Source organism: Oncorhynchus mykiss, chromosome 28 (genome assembly GCF_057628025.1).
Source record: "Oncorhynchus mykiss isolate SJ-2025 chromosome 28, ASM5762802v1, whole genome shotgun sequence".
NCBI classification, from domain to species: Eukaryota; Metazoa; Chordata; class Actinopteri; order Salmoniformes; family Salmonidae; genus Oncorhynchus; species Oncorhynchus mykiss.
Genome location: NC_143049.1, coordinates 24442682 through 24460582, shown reverse-complemented (window position 1 = coordinate 24460582; position 17901 = coordinate 24442682). Strand labels below are relative to the sequence as shown.

The 17901-nt window shown below is 42.5% G+C and overlaps 1 protein-coding gene across 2 annotated transcripts in view; it reads left to right on the top strand.

The window, feature by feature from the left end:
• Window positions 1-17901, top strand: part of LOC110508770 (receptor-type tyrosine-protein phosphatase N2) — a 147652-nt gene that overhangs the window by 36789 nt on the left and 92962 nt on the right. For both annotated transcript variants that reach the window (XM_021589572.3, XM_090224789.1), the window contains exons 10-13: window positions 746-910; window positions 1276-1493; window positions 3638-3724; window positions 9977-10056. In XM_021589572.3, coding sequence (XP_021445247.1) covers window positions 746-910; window positions 1276-1493; window positions 3638-3724; window positions 9977-10056 — 550 coding nt within the window. The remainder of the gene's footprint in view (window positions 1-745; window positions 911-1275; window positions 1494-3637; window positions 3725-9976; window positions 10057-17901) is intronic.

Below are 17901 nucleotides of genomic sequence, written 5' to 3'. Positions count from 1 at the left end.
ACTTCATGATTGTGTCCCACGTGTTGTTGATTCTTCACAAAAAAATACAGTTTTATATCTTTATGTTTGAAGCCTTAAATGTGGCAAAAGGTCGCAAAGTTCAAGGGGGCCGAATACTTTCGCAAGGCACTGTATTCTTAGACTTTGATGAGAGAAGCAAATCGCCTCTTCCCCTCTATCAAAACAATTCCTTTATTCAGTACACAAGTACTATAAGAAAATATGTATCTCATCATGATCAAGATGAGAAAAAGCCATAGTGCAATTATTATTTGATTCGTATTTGTTCTCTTGGGATCACCATGACTTGGGATCACCATGACTTGGGATCACCATGACTTGGGATCACCATGGCCTGGGATCACCATGACTTGGGATCGCCATGACTTGGGATCACCATGGTCTGGGATCACCATGACCTGGGATCACCATAACTTGGGATCACCATGACTTGGGATCACCATAGCCTGGGATCACCATGGTCTGGGATCACCATGACCTGGGATCACCATAACTTGGGATCACCATGACTTGGGATCACCATAGCCTGGGATCACCATGACTTGTGATCACCATGACCTGGGATCGCCATGACTTGGGATCACCATGGTCTGGGATCACCATGACCTGGGATCACCATGACTTGGGATCACCATGGCCTGGTATCACCATGACCTGGGATCAGGTCATAGCTAGATCACCATCTATAGCTAGATCATCGTGACATTGTTCTTTGTTATTTCAGCCCCAAGACGCCAGCAGCTTATTTGGCAAGCTGCTGGTGTACCTGGATAAGATTGAGTCCCCAGCCCAGAGAGAGTCCCCAGCCCGGGCTGGTGTGGGTGCAGGGCTGGGTGAGGGGAGAGGTGTTGGTCTGGAGAACGTACACAGCAGGACCACTCAGGCTGAGGTGAGGACCACAATGAGTAAGGGACTAAGCACAGAGGTACACCAGCTTCAATATTGCAGATCGATTGTGGCTTCCATCAATGTAATTATCTGCATAATTTCCAATTCTCCATATATATAAAACATTTTTTAAATATATCTATATATTCTTTTATTTTCCCCTAACCTTACCATCCCTCCCCTAATCAGAGTAAACTAATGGACAACAACACTTAGGTTTCTACTTCCAGCTTATACATACAGTACTATATACATTTTTGTTGTTCCACTTTTTTGTTTTATCCTCAATTTCTTTAAATGCATTGTAGCCACATGTGTGGTTGAATTGTGTTTTTACAATGGTCAAATAAATCGAATCAAATCAAGGTGGCGGTGCAGAAGAAGTCAACCCACTCGACGGACATGGAGGAGGTGGCTGCCGTGGAGGGCTGGATCCAGGCAATGGATCCTCCGGCTGCCAAGGTGGTCTACCAGGAGCCCCATAAGAAGAAAGGGAACGTCCAGGAGCTGCAGCTAGATGTCAAAGCAGCTGTGGCCACGAAGAAGACTGATGATGACTACGGTTATGTCATCACCAACACTGAGTGAGTAGTGCCTGTCATGAACAATGAATGAGGCAACCACAGCTAATCAATCAATGTTCTACAGTTTGTCTTTATGGAATTGCATTTAGTACAGGACAAATAAGTCTTTTTTTAGTCCAGGGTCATCTGTGGTGAGTTTACAGGTGTCAACATGTTGCGTTGCGTTGCTGTCTGATGAAAACGTATATATTTTTTGTAAATGACATTTAATGAAAGCAGTAACTCCCCTCGATGTACTCTGAACATGTCAGGACTCTAGGACCAAGGACATGTATTCAAAATAGCTTCTGAAGTCTCATAAATGTATGTTTGTTCGAATATGGTAATTTCCTGAAAAGTTTCTGTTTCATCAGACAGCGACGATTGGGTAAGTTTGATCAGTAGCAACCATTTGGCTCCATTGGTGCAGTTCTGTTTATACTTTTGATGGTCTTTTTGTTTTTGTTTTGAATAAGGATAGCTGAAGTTGCTGTAAAACCAACCATTACAAATGGAAACAGAAATGTGTTTTAGATGCTAGACAACCAGATGCCTGCTGTGACCCGGTGTCTGCCAACAGAGACGTTCTCATTACCCCACTCCTGCCCCCTATCCAACCTCGCGGTGCCCTGCATTTCCAAGGAACCATTTTGAAAATAAAACATTGGCATTTCTCATTCCTCATTTTAACAAAGTGTTTGTGTCACTTTTGGGAAAGTAAATGATGTTTTCAAAAAAGTATATAGTACTCACGCTGTATACTGTATATTTGAATTTATTACCATATATTATTTTATATGTTTCAATACTGGACTCAATACAATGTTTATCATTCATTTTTTTAGTGTTTGTAATTTTATTTGAATTTATCAAGACCATACCCCAGTGTGGTATATCATATGCATGTATTTATTTATTTTTTACCTTTATTTAACTAGGCAAGTCAGTTAAGAACAAATTCTTATTTTCAATGACGGCCTAGGAACAGTGGGTTAACTGCCTGTTCAGGGGCAGAATGACAGATTTGTACCTTGTCAGCTCGGGGGTTTGAACTTGCAACCTTCTGGTTACTAGTCCAACGCTCTAACCACTAGGCTACCCTGCCGCCCCGTATAATGTATAATAAACATCTTACATGCGTTTCATTCAGTAAATATTAGATCATGATGTGATGGTGTTCAGGTTCAAGTGCTTCTCCAGGGCACAGAACCCACAGTCCATCAGGCCACCCTGTAATGGAGCCCAGGTCCTTTCACTGCTCCATAATTATCAGGTCTGCAGTACCTCCTCCCTCCACAGGGGGCTGTGGGTTCTGAGTTGTATATGTATATAATGTCTCTAGAATTCTTGCTTTAATCTCCATACTCCTGTTATGTGATAAACGAGGACAGTATGGTTTATAGCTCTAAACGGTATGGCTTATCACCACCAACAGGAGGAAATTTAATCAAGGAAAACTGAGACATGTACTGCTATAAGGTACACACAGTAGCCTGGTAGCAGGTACTCCTAATGGCCCTGGTCAAAATTAGTGTACTACTATGTATAGTAGGGTATAGGGTGTCATTTGGGACTCCGACCCTATAAGCTATAGGCAGGGCTGAACTGAACCACTGTGGTGTGGCTACACCATTACACCTCCTCACCATCCCATCTGCACCTCTCTGTCTAGCCTGTAGTCTGAGAGAGGGCCTGTGTATCAAATTGCACCCTGTTCCCTATATAGTGCATTACTTTTGACCAGGGCTCTGGTAAAAAAGTATTGCACTAGATATCGAATAGGGTGCCATTTTGGAACACATTCGGCGCACACAGGTGATTCATCATGCCAGAGGGAACTCCTGGTCCCCCAGCTCTCACACCTCACCCCCGCCTCATGTGCTCACTCTCTGTCTCTGTCTCCCTCTCCCTCAACTACCTATCTGGCCCTCTTGTCTTTGGCCCTCACTCCCTTCCCCCCTACCTCCTCTCCTCCCCCTCCCTCCCTCCATCCCCCTGACCTCCGTGCCTGTCTCCCCACTCATGTCCCCATTCCTCTCTTCTGTGTGTGACAGGAATGTAATGTGTGGGAGCGCTCACCCACACTTAACAGGCTTAGGTATCAACTCTGTGGGGACCTTAAGGAGAAAGGCCAGTATTGATGAACTCTATTTTTCTCTCCACAGCGCATTGCAGACTGATGAGGGCCTCCACTTGATGGAGATTCTGACACGACGCGCCAAGCTGCAGATGACTGACTTCCTGGAGCTCTCGTACGTATTTTTGGTGGTGAATTTTTTACACATTTTTCACACACTCAATACAAACAACAACCAGTACAGACCCAACCAACAGAGTCAACACCACTCGTGTATGTATTTAGCCTTTTTATGTAACTCTATTCATTTTTGGCTGCATGTTAAAAGGCATGACTAGATTTCCCTCAGAAAGCTTATACGATTCAGGGCAGCGTCTAAAATTGTCATCTTTAAATACTAATTCCCTGTAGCAGGTACAGTGTATTCTGAAAGTATTGAGACCCCTTGACTTTTTCCACATTTTGTTACATTACAGCCTTATTCTAAAATGGATTCCATTGGTTTTATTCCTCATAAATATACACACAATACCCCAACATTTATTTTTTATTTTTGAAAATGTATTACAAAAAACAGGTGTCACATTTACGTGCACCGGGCCTCCCACTCCCTTTTCTATTCTGGTTAGAGCCAGTTTGAGCTGTTCTGTGAAGGGAGTAGTACGCAGTGTTGTATGAGATCTTCAGTTTCTTGGCAATTTCTCGCATGAAATAGCCTTTATTTGTTAGAACAAGAATATACTGACGAGTTTCAGAAGGAAGGTCTTTGTTTCTGGCCATTTTGAGCCTGTAATTGAACCCACAAATGCTGATGCTCCAGATACCCAACTAGTCTAAAGAAGGCCAGTTTTATTGCTTCTTTAATCAGGACAACAGTTTTCAGCCGTGCTAACATAATTGCAAAAGGGTTTTCTAATGATCAATTAGCCTTTTAAAATGATAAGCTTGGATTAGCTAACACAACGTGCCATTGTAACACAGGAGTGATGGTTGCTGATAATGGGCCTCTGTACGCCTCTGTAGATATTCCATAAAAAATCAGCCGTTTCCAGCTACAATAGTAATTTACAACATAAACAATGTCTACACTGTATTTCTGATCAATTTGATGTTATGATCAATTTGATGTTATTTTAAAGGGTAAAAAATGTCCTTGTTTTTGAAGGAAAAGCACATATTTTCAAGCTCTGTCAGGTTGGATGGGGAGTGTCACTGCACAGCTATTTTCAGGTCTCTCCAGAGATGTTCGATCAGGTTCAAGTCCAGTCTCAAGCTGGGCCACTCAAGGACAGTCAGAGACTTCTCCCGGAGCCACTTAGCCCCAGTCTGAGCTCCTGAGCGCTCTGGAGCAGGTTTTTATCAAGGATCTCACTGTACCATTCTCCCAGTCCCTGCCGCTGAAAAACATCCCCACAGCATGATGCTGCCACCTCCTTGCTTCACATTAGGGATGGTGCCAGGTTTCCTCCAGATGTGACGCTTGGCATTCAGGCCAAAGAGTTCAATCTTGGTTTTAACAGACAAGAGGCTCTTGTTTCTCATGGTCAGAGTCGATTAGGTGCCTTTTGGCAAACTCCAAGCGGGCTGTCATGTGCCTTTTACTGAGGAGTGGCTTCCGTTTTGCCACTCTACCATAAAGGCCTGATTGGTGGAGTGCTGTAGGAATAGTTGTCCTTCTGGAAGGTTCTCCTATCTCCTCAGAGGAACTCTGGGAGCTCTGTCACAGTGACCATTGGGTTTTTGGTCACCTTCCTGACCAAGGCACTTCTCCCCCGATTGCTCAGGTTGGCTGGGCGGCCAGCTCTAGGAAGAGTCTTGGTGGTTCCAAACTTCTTCAATTTAAGAATGATGGAGCTTCTGTCTTCTTGGGGACCTTTAATGCTGGAGACATTTTTGGTACCCTTCCCCAGATCTGTGCCTAGACACAATATTGTCTCGGAGCTCTACAGACAATTCCTTCGACCTCATGGCTTGGTATTTTCTCTGACATGCACTGTCAACTGTGGGACCTCATATAGACAGGTGTGTACCTTTCCAAATAATGTCCAATCAATTGAATTTACCACAGGTGGACTCCAATCAAGTTGTAGAAACATCTCAAAGATGATCAATGGAAACAGGATGCACTTGAGCTCAATTTTGTGTATCATAGCAAAGGGTCTGAATACTTATGTAAATAAGGTTTTTCTGTTTTTTATTTTTAATACATTTGCAAAAATGTCTAAAAACCTGTTTTCAATTTGTCTTTATAGGGTATTGTGTGAAGATTGATACATTTTTACATTTTATTGAATCCATTTAAGAACAAGGCTGTAACATAACAACTTGTAGAAAAGGGGTCTGAATACTTTCCGAATGCACTGTAGATAGGAATACATCCACTGAATAATGCAGACTGAAGTGCAGAGCAGTGCGTGGAGAGAGTTTATACAATATACTGTAGAAAAATACCTAAAACCAAACAGCTATGTTTTAGGTGGCAAGTGCACCATGTCATGTCAAACGTTACCTCAGGGGCTTAAAAACTTTTATTGCCAAAAATAAATCAGTATAATAAAACAGGAACACTCAAATCATTTAAACCGTCTAACAGGTTGAAAGGCTAAGAAATGCACCCTTAGTGAGAAATAAGATATCCAGAGACACTTGTCTTATTCTGTAAACATTCGAGCTGGAGAGTGAAGATGGGAAACCTGCTCATGCACATTATTGACATGAGGCGCCATATACTCTAGAGTCGTGGCTGCAATCATTTATTAACGTGAATGAACTTTTCATGAACCTCCCTCACTTTCTCCAAAATCGTTATGTTTTTCCACGCAGGTATCTGACTTTGAACACCACACACTCGCGCACACGCACACATACACACACACACACACACACACACACACACACACACACATGCAATGAGGCTTTTAAAGCCATCCACAACAGAAATGAGAATCTACTGACATACTGTAATGGTCTGTGTGTTCAGTGGCATCTCTTTCAAATACTCTCACCAACAGCTACTCTACACACATTTGACATACAAATGCACAGCTAGATATTGCACCGAAGCACATTAGTCAAAGATGACATTCAAAATAACATCAAAGAGAAAATCATATCCACGTTCTATAGAAACATGATGCCATAACCTGTCATATGTTTATTTCCCCAACCGTCATGCCCTGTACCCCACAACTACACACAGCTTTACAATGGACCACATTCTTCATGACTTATGCTCAAGTCTGACATTGTGGTCATTGTAATGCATTCATTCATCAAATGAACATACACTGCTATACTTAATAAGCGTAGCAGTATGTATGCAGCAACAATATACCGCCATAAATGCAATGGTGACGTAACATGCGGATGACAGGCATAAGAAAGAGAGTGTTGTATGGGCTGGCAGGCCGCCTTTGTGTCTTTCTAACTACTACGCTTGATTGTTGGCGGTACAAGTAGCGATTGGTCGCCTCTGTATCATGTGACCCTGTTTGTAAGGTTCTGAAAATGACATTGTTTATGAAGTACCTCACGGCACTAGGGCGGTTTACACTGCTCATGGGTGGCCCTACAGGGCCGGACTAATGTACCTTTTGTCTTTATCCCTTTCTGGAGCTGAAAGGGCGTTGGTATGGGAGAGTGATAGATTGGGTGGGAGAGAGCCAGGGCCCTTTGTTAGAGCTCCGAGCCGGCCCAACAGGGGGCGCAGTATGGACAATTTGTCGAGGCCGCCACGCTTATTTTATTTCCTGCTCCTTGCAGCTAACCGCTGCCACTCCTAGACCGCGACTCCACCTAGGAGCCTGGGAGAATGGCACTCCCAGCATGGCTTCTCTCTCCCTTCACGTTGACTCATTTGTGTAAGCATGACTTAGTCCTGTAGGGCTTTGAAATGAGTGTCTATCATGTTTTTCATATTGAAGGAAAATATAGATGCATACAAACAGGGTAATTCAATGTTCGTGTAATACTAACACAGTATGCAAGACATAAGGCCAAATATTACACACACAAGTTAATCAATCATAATATCCATTATTATTTATTATGACTGACAGAGGAGACTCTGCCAGAATCGTCTCATAATATCTGGAATTGATCATGTCAGGCCTGAGCGGTTGAAAGCAGAGACGTTAGTTTTGATGTGTCAATGTGGGTGGTTTGCTTCAGAACCATCTAGCATTAGTTCCCTCTGAATAATAGTTGTTGTGTAACCATTACTGACTTCGGTCAGACTCCAATTTGAAAAGACATGGGGGTGACGTAATGTCTGACTTCAGCTCATTTCAAAGAAAAACCACTAGGTGGGGAAATGCATCTATGCTGGCTGCTTGTAATGTGGTCTATATAATACTGAACAGACATGAACTCATTTACTTTCACAGTAGAATCATAGATTATGATGGTTGATGAACAATGACAGTTTGACATTCCGATACTTGATGTTGTAATGTACAGTAACTGGCTAGTCAAAAATCCTGATTATATTTGTGTTCTAACAGACTAATATTGAGTGTTTCGCTTCGACAGTGGAGTAATAATATTGAGTGTTTCGCTTCGACAGTGGAGTAATAATATTGAGTGTTTCGCTTCAACAGTGGAGTAATAATATTGAGTGTTTCGCTTCGACAGTGGAGTAATAATATTGAGTGTTTCGCTTCGACAGTGGAGTAATAATATTGAGTGTTTCGCTTCAACAGTGGAGTAATAATATTGAGTGTTTCGCTTCGACAGTGGAGTAATAATATTGAGTGTTTCGCTTCGACAGTGGAGTAATAATATTGAGTGTTTCGCTTCGACAGTGGAGTAATACTGTACTAAAGAAAAGCATGAGCTTCAGTTTGAAAACCACAGTCATTTTTGACTTTTGCTGTGTTGAATTTTGAAAAAGGTTCATTGGGTGGCTGTGGCGTAGGTCAGGAAACATATCAATGTGTTATAAAGTCACAATGAGTGATATTCCTCTTCAACCGCTAATAGACCGCTATGGCAGGTTGATCTATCTCCTAATATATGTGATACATCTAGACATCTAGAGCTTTACGGAGGTAAATATAATATTATGGTTGAATGGCTGGCTGCTGGTTGAGGTACTCTCCACACATTGCTAGAGATCTTAACCTACTGGCTGAAGTCTTTGACTTCAACATACAGCAAAGCACTTTCTGTTCAATAAAATCTCCAGCATTTTATATTCGATATGTTGCCATTACCTGTTTTTATTCAGTGTGGTTCACCCATGCCCTAATTCATCACTTTGAGCCATTTTAAGCTCAATATAGTACCTGGCCAGTGTCCACCCTAGTTTTGCTCTTTGGAAAGACATTGTGAGGGGAAAATATTATTTGTACATTTTATTTGTACAGCACTTTTCATTACGCACAAAATTCATAAAGCTCTGTACATCAGAAATTGTCCCTATGACTGTCGGTGAAGGGACAAGCATTAGGTATGTCTATCTCATTGTAGACCAAAACCCCCGTCCTTGTCATTTGTTGTTTGTAAAATGCCTGGAGGCACATTGAGATTCACGAGGGTATCCGGCGGCTCCTGTGGCTACAGGGAATCTAACAGGCGGGGGGGGCACATTGAGATTGAAGAGGGTATCCGGCGGCTCCTGTGGCTACAGGGAATCTAACAGGCGGGGGGGCACATTGAGATTGAAGAGGGTATCCGGGGGCTCCTGTGACTACAGGGAATCTAACAGGCGGGGGGGCACATTGAGATTGAAGAGGGTATCCGGCGGCTCCTGTGGCTACAGGGAATCTAACAGGCGGGGGGGGCACATTGAGATTGAAGAGGGTATCCGGCGGCTCCTGTGGCTACAGGGAATCTAACAGGCGGGGGGGCACATTGAGATTGAAGAGGGTATCCGGCGGCTCCTGTGGCTACAGGGAATCTAACAGGCGGGGGGGCACATTGAGATTGAAGAGGGTATCCGGCGGCTCCTGTGGCTACTGGGAATCTAACAGGCGGGAGGCACATTGAGATTGAAGAGGGTATCCGGTGGCTCCTGTGGCTACAGGGAATCTAACAGGCGGGGGGCACATTGAGATTGAAGAGGGTATCCGGTGGCTCCTGTGGCTACAGGGAATCTAACAGGAGGGAGGCACATTGAGATTGAAGAGGGTATCCGGTGGCTCCTGTGGCTACAGGGAATCTAACAGGCGGGGGGCACATTGAGATTGAAGAGGGTATCCGGTGGCTCCTGTGGCTACAGGGAATCTAACAGGAGGGAAAGACAAAGGTGAAATAATATTCAAGCACCGTGTGTGTAGGGCTCTGCTTTAATGACCTGAGATGCTTTTTTAAGACAAGACGGTAGAAAAACAATGCTTCACCACCATGAAAAATACATTCCTGCTTGTGTTTGGAGTGTCTCATCTCACTGTGTGTGTGTTTTATTTATTCATTTATTTTTTTACAGAGTGGTAGGCCCAGCTGTGACCTTCAGAGTGCGACCTAATGCCCAGAACATCAGCACCGCAGATGTGGCCAATGTAGCAGGTAGGTCAGAGCTTTTCTGATAGATAAATGTGATTTCATGTATGAAAATGCTATACATACAATTTCAAAAATGTTGGTAAATAAGCTTTTTTGTTTAAAAAACTTATAAAAGAGATTGGTGTTAAATGACAGAAATTTATTGATTTGAAACCTATCACTAGATATTTTCATTTCAGAGAGACAAACAATCACATTTTGTTGCACAACAAGATATATCCGCCTAACTCTCAGAGAAAATAGTAACACTTTTATTTTTTTTATTTAACTACCAATTCAGTTGAGAACAAATTCTTATTTACAATGTCGGCCTACCCCGGCCAAACACTGATGGCCCTATGGGACTCCCAATCACAGCCTGATGTGATACAGTTTGGATTCATACCAGGGACTGTAGTGACGCATCTTGCACTGAGATGCAGTGCCTTAGACCGCTGCGCCATTCGGAAGCCCTACATTTGTAACATGGTTATATACAAAAAAAATGCTCTGTAAAATAATATGAGATCTCATCTGGGCTGTGGTCAAAAGTAGTGCACAATAGGGAATACGGTGTCATTTGGGACAAGGCCCAACTCTAATCATCAAGCACTATAGCATGAGGCTAGTTGAATTTAAATGTATAGGATACGAACATTCCATTCCAGCTAAACAATTGATATATAGAGTTTTGCAACAAAACCAATTGTTTTACACATCTAAAATCTATTAATAAATAATCTGAGGACAGTAATATTTTTTTACACACACATAAATGTACCAATAAGCAATCATTTCTCATGAAAAAACACAAATGTGAAAAATTGTTGGATAAAGCATTTGGAAATAAACTCTTCATATATGACTTTACCAAAAAAAAGAAATCTCTTGTGCTTTAGTGGAGCATGTTGGATCTGAAATTAACACTTGACCTTTTATCAGATATCACAACGTTTAAGTTGTTTACTCTCGGAAATAAACTCAGCAAAACAAGAAACGTCCTCTCACTGTAAACTGCGTTTATTTTCAGCAAACTTAGCATGTGTAAATATTTGGATGATCATAACAAGACTCAACAACTGAGACATGAACTGAACAAGTTCCACAGAGATGTGACTAACAGAAATGGAATAATGTGTCCCTGAACAAAGGGGGGGTCAAAATCAAAAGTAACAGTCAGTATCTGGTGTGGCCACCAGCTGCATTAAATACTGCAGTGCATCTCCTCCTCATGGACAGCACCAGATTTGTCAGTTCTTGCTGTGAGATGTTACCCCACTCTTCCACCAAGACACCTGCAAGTTCCTGGACATTTCTGGGGGGAATGGCCCTAGCCCTCACCCTCCGATCCAACAGGTCACAGACGTGCTCAATGGGATTGAGATCTGAGCTTTTCGCTGGCCATGGCAGAACACTGACATTCCTGTCTTGCAGGAAATCACGCACAGAATGAGCAGTATAGCTGGTGGCATTGTCATGCTGGAGGGTCATGTCAGGATGAGCCTGCAGGAAGGGTACCACATGAGGGAGGAGGATGTCTTCCCTGTAACACACAGCGTTGAGATTGCCTGCAATGACAACAAGCTCAGTCCGATGATGCTGTGACCCACCGCCCCAGACCACGACGGACCCTCCACATCCAAATCGATCCTGCTCCAGACTACAGGCCTCGGTGTAACGCTCATTACTTCGACGATAAACGCAAATCCGACCATATCCCCTGGTGAGACCAAACCGCGACTCGTCAGAGAAGAGCATTTTTTTGCCAGTCCTGTCTGGTTCAGCGACGGCGACGATGATGTCTGGTGAGGACCTGCCTTGCAACAGGCCTACAAGCCCTCAATCCAGCCTCTCTCAGCCTATTGCGGACAGTCTGAGCACTGATGGAGGGATTGTGCGTTCCTGGTGTAACTCAGGCAGTTGTTGTTACCATACTGTACCTGTCCGACAGGTGTGATGTTCAGATGTACCGATCCTGTGCAGCTGTAGTTACACGTGTTCTGCCACTGCGAGGACGATCAGCTGTCCGTCCTGTCGCCACGTAGCGCTGTGTTATGCATATCACAGTACGGACATTGCAATTTATTTCCCTGGCCACATCTGCAGTCCTCATGCCTCCTTGCAGCATGCCTAAAGCACGTTCACGCAGATGAGCAGGCACCCTGGGCATCTTTCTTTTGGTGTTTTTCAGAGTCAGTAGAAAAGCCTCTTTAGTGTCCTAAGTTTTCATAACCGTGACCTTAATTGCCTACCGTCTGTAAGCTCTTAGTGTCTTAACGACCGTTCCACAGGTGCATGTTCATCAATTGTTTATGGTTCATTGAACAAGCATGGGAAACAGTGATTAAACCCTTTACAATGAAGATCTGGGAAGTTTTGGGGATTTTTACGAATTATCTTTGAAAGACAGGGTCCTGAAAAAGGGACGTTTCTTTTTTTATAGTATAGTTCACAGTTTTGATTGGTTCCTTTTGAAAGCTCTCTGTAAAGACCACTGGTAAAGGAGATGTGTGTCATTGGGAAGAAGACTAAAGTCAGAATGACGTCCATTAAGTGTTCTTAGGAAGCCTCCCTTCAGTGTAATCTGCTGTAGCTTTGACCTCTGTGCTATGCACCAATCACATTCCTCTATGGTGAATTAAGTACAGATATGTGTTGTCAAATATTCCATGGAAATTAGAAAGATTAGCTGTATTTGAGCTGTGCGTGGTTAGTAATACTGACAAACGTACAAGGCTGCTTCAACAGGTACCAGGGAAATATGGATATAAATATGAGAAGGTAATGTTTTTCCTGATTGTCTTAGATAAATATTACATGCTTACCATTATTGTATAGGACATTTTAGCTCTGGTCAAAAGTAGTGCGCACTGTAAAGGGAATAGCAAAATACAGTGCCTTGCGAAAGTATTCGGCCCCCTTGAACTTTGCGACCTTTTGCCACATTTCAGGCTTCAAACATAAAGATATAAAACTGTATTTTTTTGTAAAGAATCAACAACAAGTGGGACACAATCATGAAGTGGAACGACATTTATTGGATATTTCAAACTTTTTTAACAAATCAAAAACTGAAAAATTGGGCGTGCAAAATTATTCAGCCCCCTTAAGTTAATACTTTGTAGCGCCACCTTTTGCTGCGATTACAGCTGTAAGTCGCTTGGGGTATGTCTCTATCAGTTTTGCACATCGAGAGACTGACATTTTTTCCCATTCCTCCTTGCAAAACAGCTCGAGCTCAGTGAGGTTGGATGGAGAGCATTTGTGAACAGCAGTTTTCAGTTCTTTCCACAGATTCTCGATTGGATTCAGGTCTGGACTTTGACTTGGCCATTCTAACACCTGGATATGTTTATTTTTGAACCATTCCATTGTAGATTTTGCTTTATGTTTTGGATCATTGTCTTGTTGGAAGACAAATCTCCATCCCAGTCTCGGGTCTTTTGCAGACTCCATCAGGTTTTCTTCCAGAATGGTCCTCTATTTGGCTCCATCCATCTTCCCATCAATTTTAACCATCTTCCCTGTCCCTGCTGAAGAAAAGCAGGTCCAAACCATGATGCTGCCACCACCATGTTTGACAGTGGGGATGGTGTGTTCAGCTGTGTTGCTTTTACGCCAAACATAACGTTTTGCATTGTTGCCAAAAAGTTCAATTTTGGTTTCATCTGACCAGAGCACCTTCTTCCACATGTTTGGTGTGTCTCCCAGGTGGCTTGTGGCAAACTTTAAACAACACTTTTTATGGATATCTTTAAGAAATGGCTTTCTTCTTGCCACTCTTCCATAAAGGCCAGATCTTGTTAGATTTGCAGTGGTCTGATACTCCTTCCATTTCAATAATATCGCTTGCACAGTGCTCCTTGGGATGTTTAAAGCTTGGGAAATCTTTTTGTATCCAAATACGGCTTTAAACTTCTTCACAACAGTATCTCGGACCTGCCTGGTGTGTTCCTTGTTCTTCATGATGCTCTGCGCTTTTAACGGACCTCTGAGACTATCACAGTGCAGGTGCATTTATACGGAGACTTGATTACACACAGGTGGATTGTTTTTATCATCATTAGTCATTTAGGTCAACATTGGATCATTCAGAGATCCTCACTGAACTTCTGGAGAGAGTTTGCTGCACTGAAAGTAAAGGGGCTGAATAATTTTGCACGCCCAATTTTTCAGTTTTCGATTTGTTAAAAAAGTTTGAAATATCCAATAAATGTCGTTCCACTTCATGATTGTGTCCCACTTGTTGTTGATTCTTCACAAAAAAATACAGTTTTATATCTTTATGTTTGAAGCCTGAAATGTGGCAAAAGGTCGCAAAGTTCAAGGGGGCCGAATACTTTCGCAAGGCACTGTAAATGGAATGTCATTCCCTGGGAGGGACCTGGCTAGATTCTCAAAATGACCCCTGGCTGGGGCCTGGCTGAGACTACCTCCTCCAAATCACCTACACACGCACACTCACAGACACACACACACAAGTTACATGAATAGCTAAACCTTGTTTTTTTTTTGATGACAGCTTTGATAATTGAACTCCACAGTCCACACTCTTGATGATGTGATTATGTAATGGCTACTTCACCCACCTGTTTCGAAAGTGCTATTTTTCTTGTTCGCGCCCTCGTTTCTCATTTCCAGTGCTGTGACTAAGTTGTTTTGAGAGGTCATGGATGAGCCTTGATTGATATTAATGCTAACAGTTGACAGAACCGCACTTCAAAATGAAATACCTCTGCCTCTTACCTCAAATGCAGTACTGTGGGTGAGCTGCTGTATTTAAAGCATAATTTGTCATATTCAACAAGAATATGGGCAGAGATTATTTCAATATCCCCATTTTCTGTTGTTTTTCTGAGACATTAAGCAATACAAGGCCATACTTCTTTCATAATTTTACAGATTCTTCCAGATGCATTGGAGAAATCTGTGTGCCCATTTTTTAAGCAATTTGAGACCCTTTTGACCAATGCCCTGGTCAAAAGTAGTGCACTATATAGGGAATTTAGGACACATCCTTGGACCGGCTGGACAAAGAAGTCAGCCTTATCATTCTTCTCCTTCATATGAACAATACTTGATCGATAAAGAGCCAGCCAGCAGGGCCATGGTGGAGGAGGGTGCTTGCTGTCTGACAAAGAGGTGCAGCAGCATGGCCCAATCTTCATCCCAAATTGCACCCTATTCTCTATATATTATGCACTACTTTTGACCAAGGCCCATAGGACTAGCACTATGGGCCCTGTTCAAAAGTAGTGCACAATATATAGGGAATACGGTACCATTTGGGATGCAGCCCTGTATGGCCCTGACCTGCTGAGTAAAGAGCCCTGGAGTGGAGCTTCTGTCACGCGTACCCGACCATTGTGAGGCACCCAGGGCCAGGCGAGGGCCATTGTCAGGGGGGATGTCAAGATGGTGGGCAGCGGGGTGATGACCCTCATTGTCATTCCTATTCATGCGCACTACAATGTTGTGGAGTGGCAGGCCCAAAGGCCACTTCCAGTGGTGCGTCCCGGCCGTGAGAACCGGCCTTCTCTATGGGCTGGAGGTCAGGGTCAGGCCAGCCAGCAGCGTAATTAGCACTTTAAGCAGGAGGACACCAGCTGAGGACCACTGACACTAAAAAGCAGAAAGACACATAGACACACACCACCCTGCCGTGTATCTGAAACCCAACCCTTATCAGCCTCAGATGGCTGCTGTAGATATGCATGTTGTTGTTAACAAACAGTGGAGTAAAACAAGTATGCTCATGAGGCGTGTTTAAGTTATATTCTTCAAGAATCAATAGCTAGATATCATTAATTTAAGAGTCCCTCAAAAAATCCAGAATAGAATGCATGTGTTGTCTATAAACTGTCTCCACTTTGAATGTTATATATTTTTAAAGCGCCAAATGGTTTGACTGATTGTGCATTATTAACCATTAAACTGAGTCTCTTATGTTTTCTATGAAGATGAGTACACGCATTGTCTTCCGTGACAATAGCTAGTTACTCATTCACTGGCTGAGTGTAATATCTGAGATGTGATTTGTGTTGACATAGAAATAAGTCTTTGTCACTGAGGTCACACACAGTTCAATAAAGTTATAAAGGCAGTTTCCCATCGGTGAATGACTGAGTTTGTATGCTAATTGATGGAAGGACCCCTTTCAAAAAGTCAAGAAATTGTGATTATTCTGATATTTTTCACATACATCTATCAAACCAGCTTTTCTTCTGTCAGTTCCTCACTTATACAGACAGCTCTGTAGAGCTGTTGTGGTTTTGAATATGGTGTATCCAACACCGTTTTCCCACTTTAAACCTATACTTATTCACTTCCTATCTCTGGTAGCCTCTTGTCCTAACCTTGCTTTGAATCTCAATCACCTCATCCACTATGAACCATGAGTCATTTCTGATCACTGGTTAATACAGGAGTTGAAATGAGACCCCAATTCTGCTGATTATTACAAAGACTTTTGGTTGTATTTTTTCACGTCTTTTCGCAGTTCAGTGGTTTAGCATAGATCTCATAATGCTGTCAGAATGTCAAATCGAATTACCTGGCTCTTTAAGAAAGAGTAATGTGGTTTATCTACCTAACTTATCTTCTCCTTATTGATGTGGAGAAAGCCTTAGCGGTTAGCTTAGTGATTAGTCTTAGGGCGCTGACTAACACCTACATATGAAACATTATGGAGTATTCAAGGCCTGGGTAAGGCCAAAGTATCATAAAAATGCCAACTTTGATTCATTATCTCTCAATGATGCTTTGAAACACAAATGTGAAATGTACTGTATGTCAGCAAACCTTCCTCCAAACGACCATTCTATGGATTAAATGTTGTCTCCAACATCATGGTCTTTTTTTGTCCTGGTTTTGTGACAAATCTTCCATGCTGCTCTACAAAAAAAAGGGAATTCAATGTGTACCTGTTTAAGCTAATTTATTGTAATCCGTGTGACTCTGTAAACGTGCATGATGTTGATGCACAAAGGGAATTTGTGACATGACATTGCAAATCTTGTCGTAACGTTACATCACTATGGTTATCATCAGCAGCAGCTCAGCCTTTTGTGTTTTCTGAGAGAAGTCGCATGCCGACCATAAAAGTACCAAATACATTACATTTTGAGGTCTTCCTAAATCCCTGTATGCTTGTCTGTTTTGACCATACAACATTAGTGTATAAAAACACATTTTCCAGCTCCAAACTACTCCCTCCAAGCAGGCCAATCCTTGGTTCCCTTTCGCATAATCCTCATCAGTAGCAACAAGTATGCATCCCAAATGGCACTCTATTCCCTATAGTGTACTACTTTTGATAAGAGTCCTATGGGCCCTGGTTAAAAGTAGTGCACTATATAAGGAATTGGGTGCCATTTGTGATGCACCCTGACTGTTTGTCATCAGCAATTTCTGTTTCGATTCAACTCTTAAATTGTCTCCATTGATTTCCTGTGTGATTGCATTGGAAGTCTCCCCAGTGGGACTATGGGCCCACTTAAGCCCTACAGGAGCCACCAGACCCAATGAAGTTAACTTCATGTAACTTCATGCCTGTTGATCAGTTCTCATCTAATGCTGAAGGATAGTCAATTCACGATTTTCTAGCTAGATTTTGGTCAAAATGTGCTCACACCAAATTAGTGGAAAATAAAATGATGAAAATAGGGTTTCCTGTTGTTTATTGAATTAACAGGTTGGTGCTTCATCTTTATTCTCTATTATCGTATGGTGGTGGTTTTGTTTTGTGATTTCTGTGAAATCCCTTCTAGCAAGACCCCGATCGTTTGTTTTCCCCATGGTTCAGTCACTTCAGAGAGAACTGGGAGGGTATGAGGTGTGTGGTGGCATCACCAGAGCTTTGGGAGCATC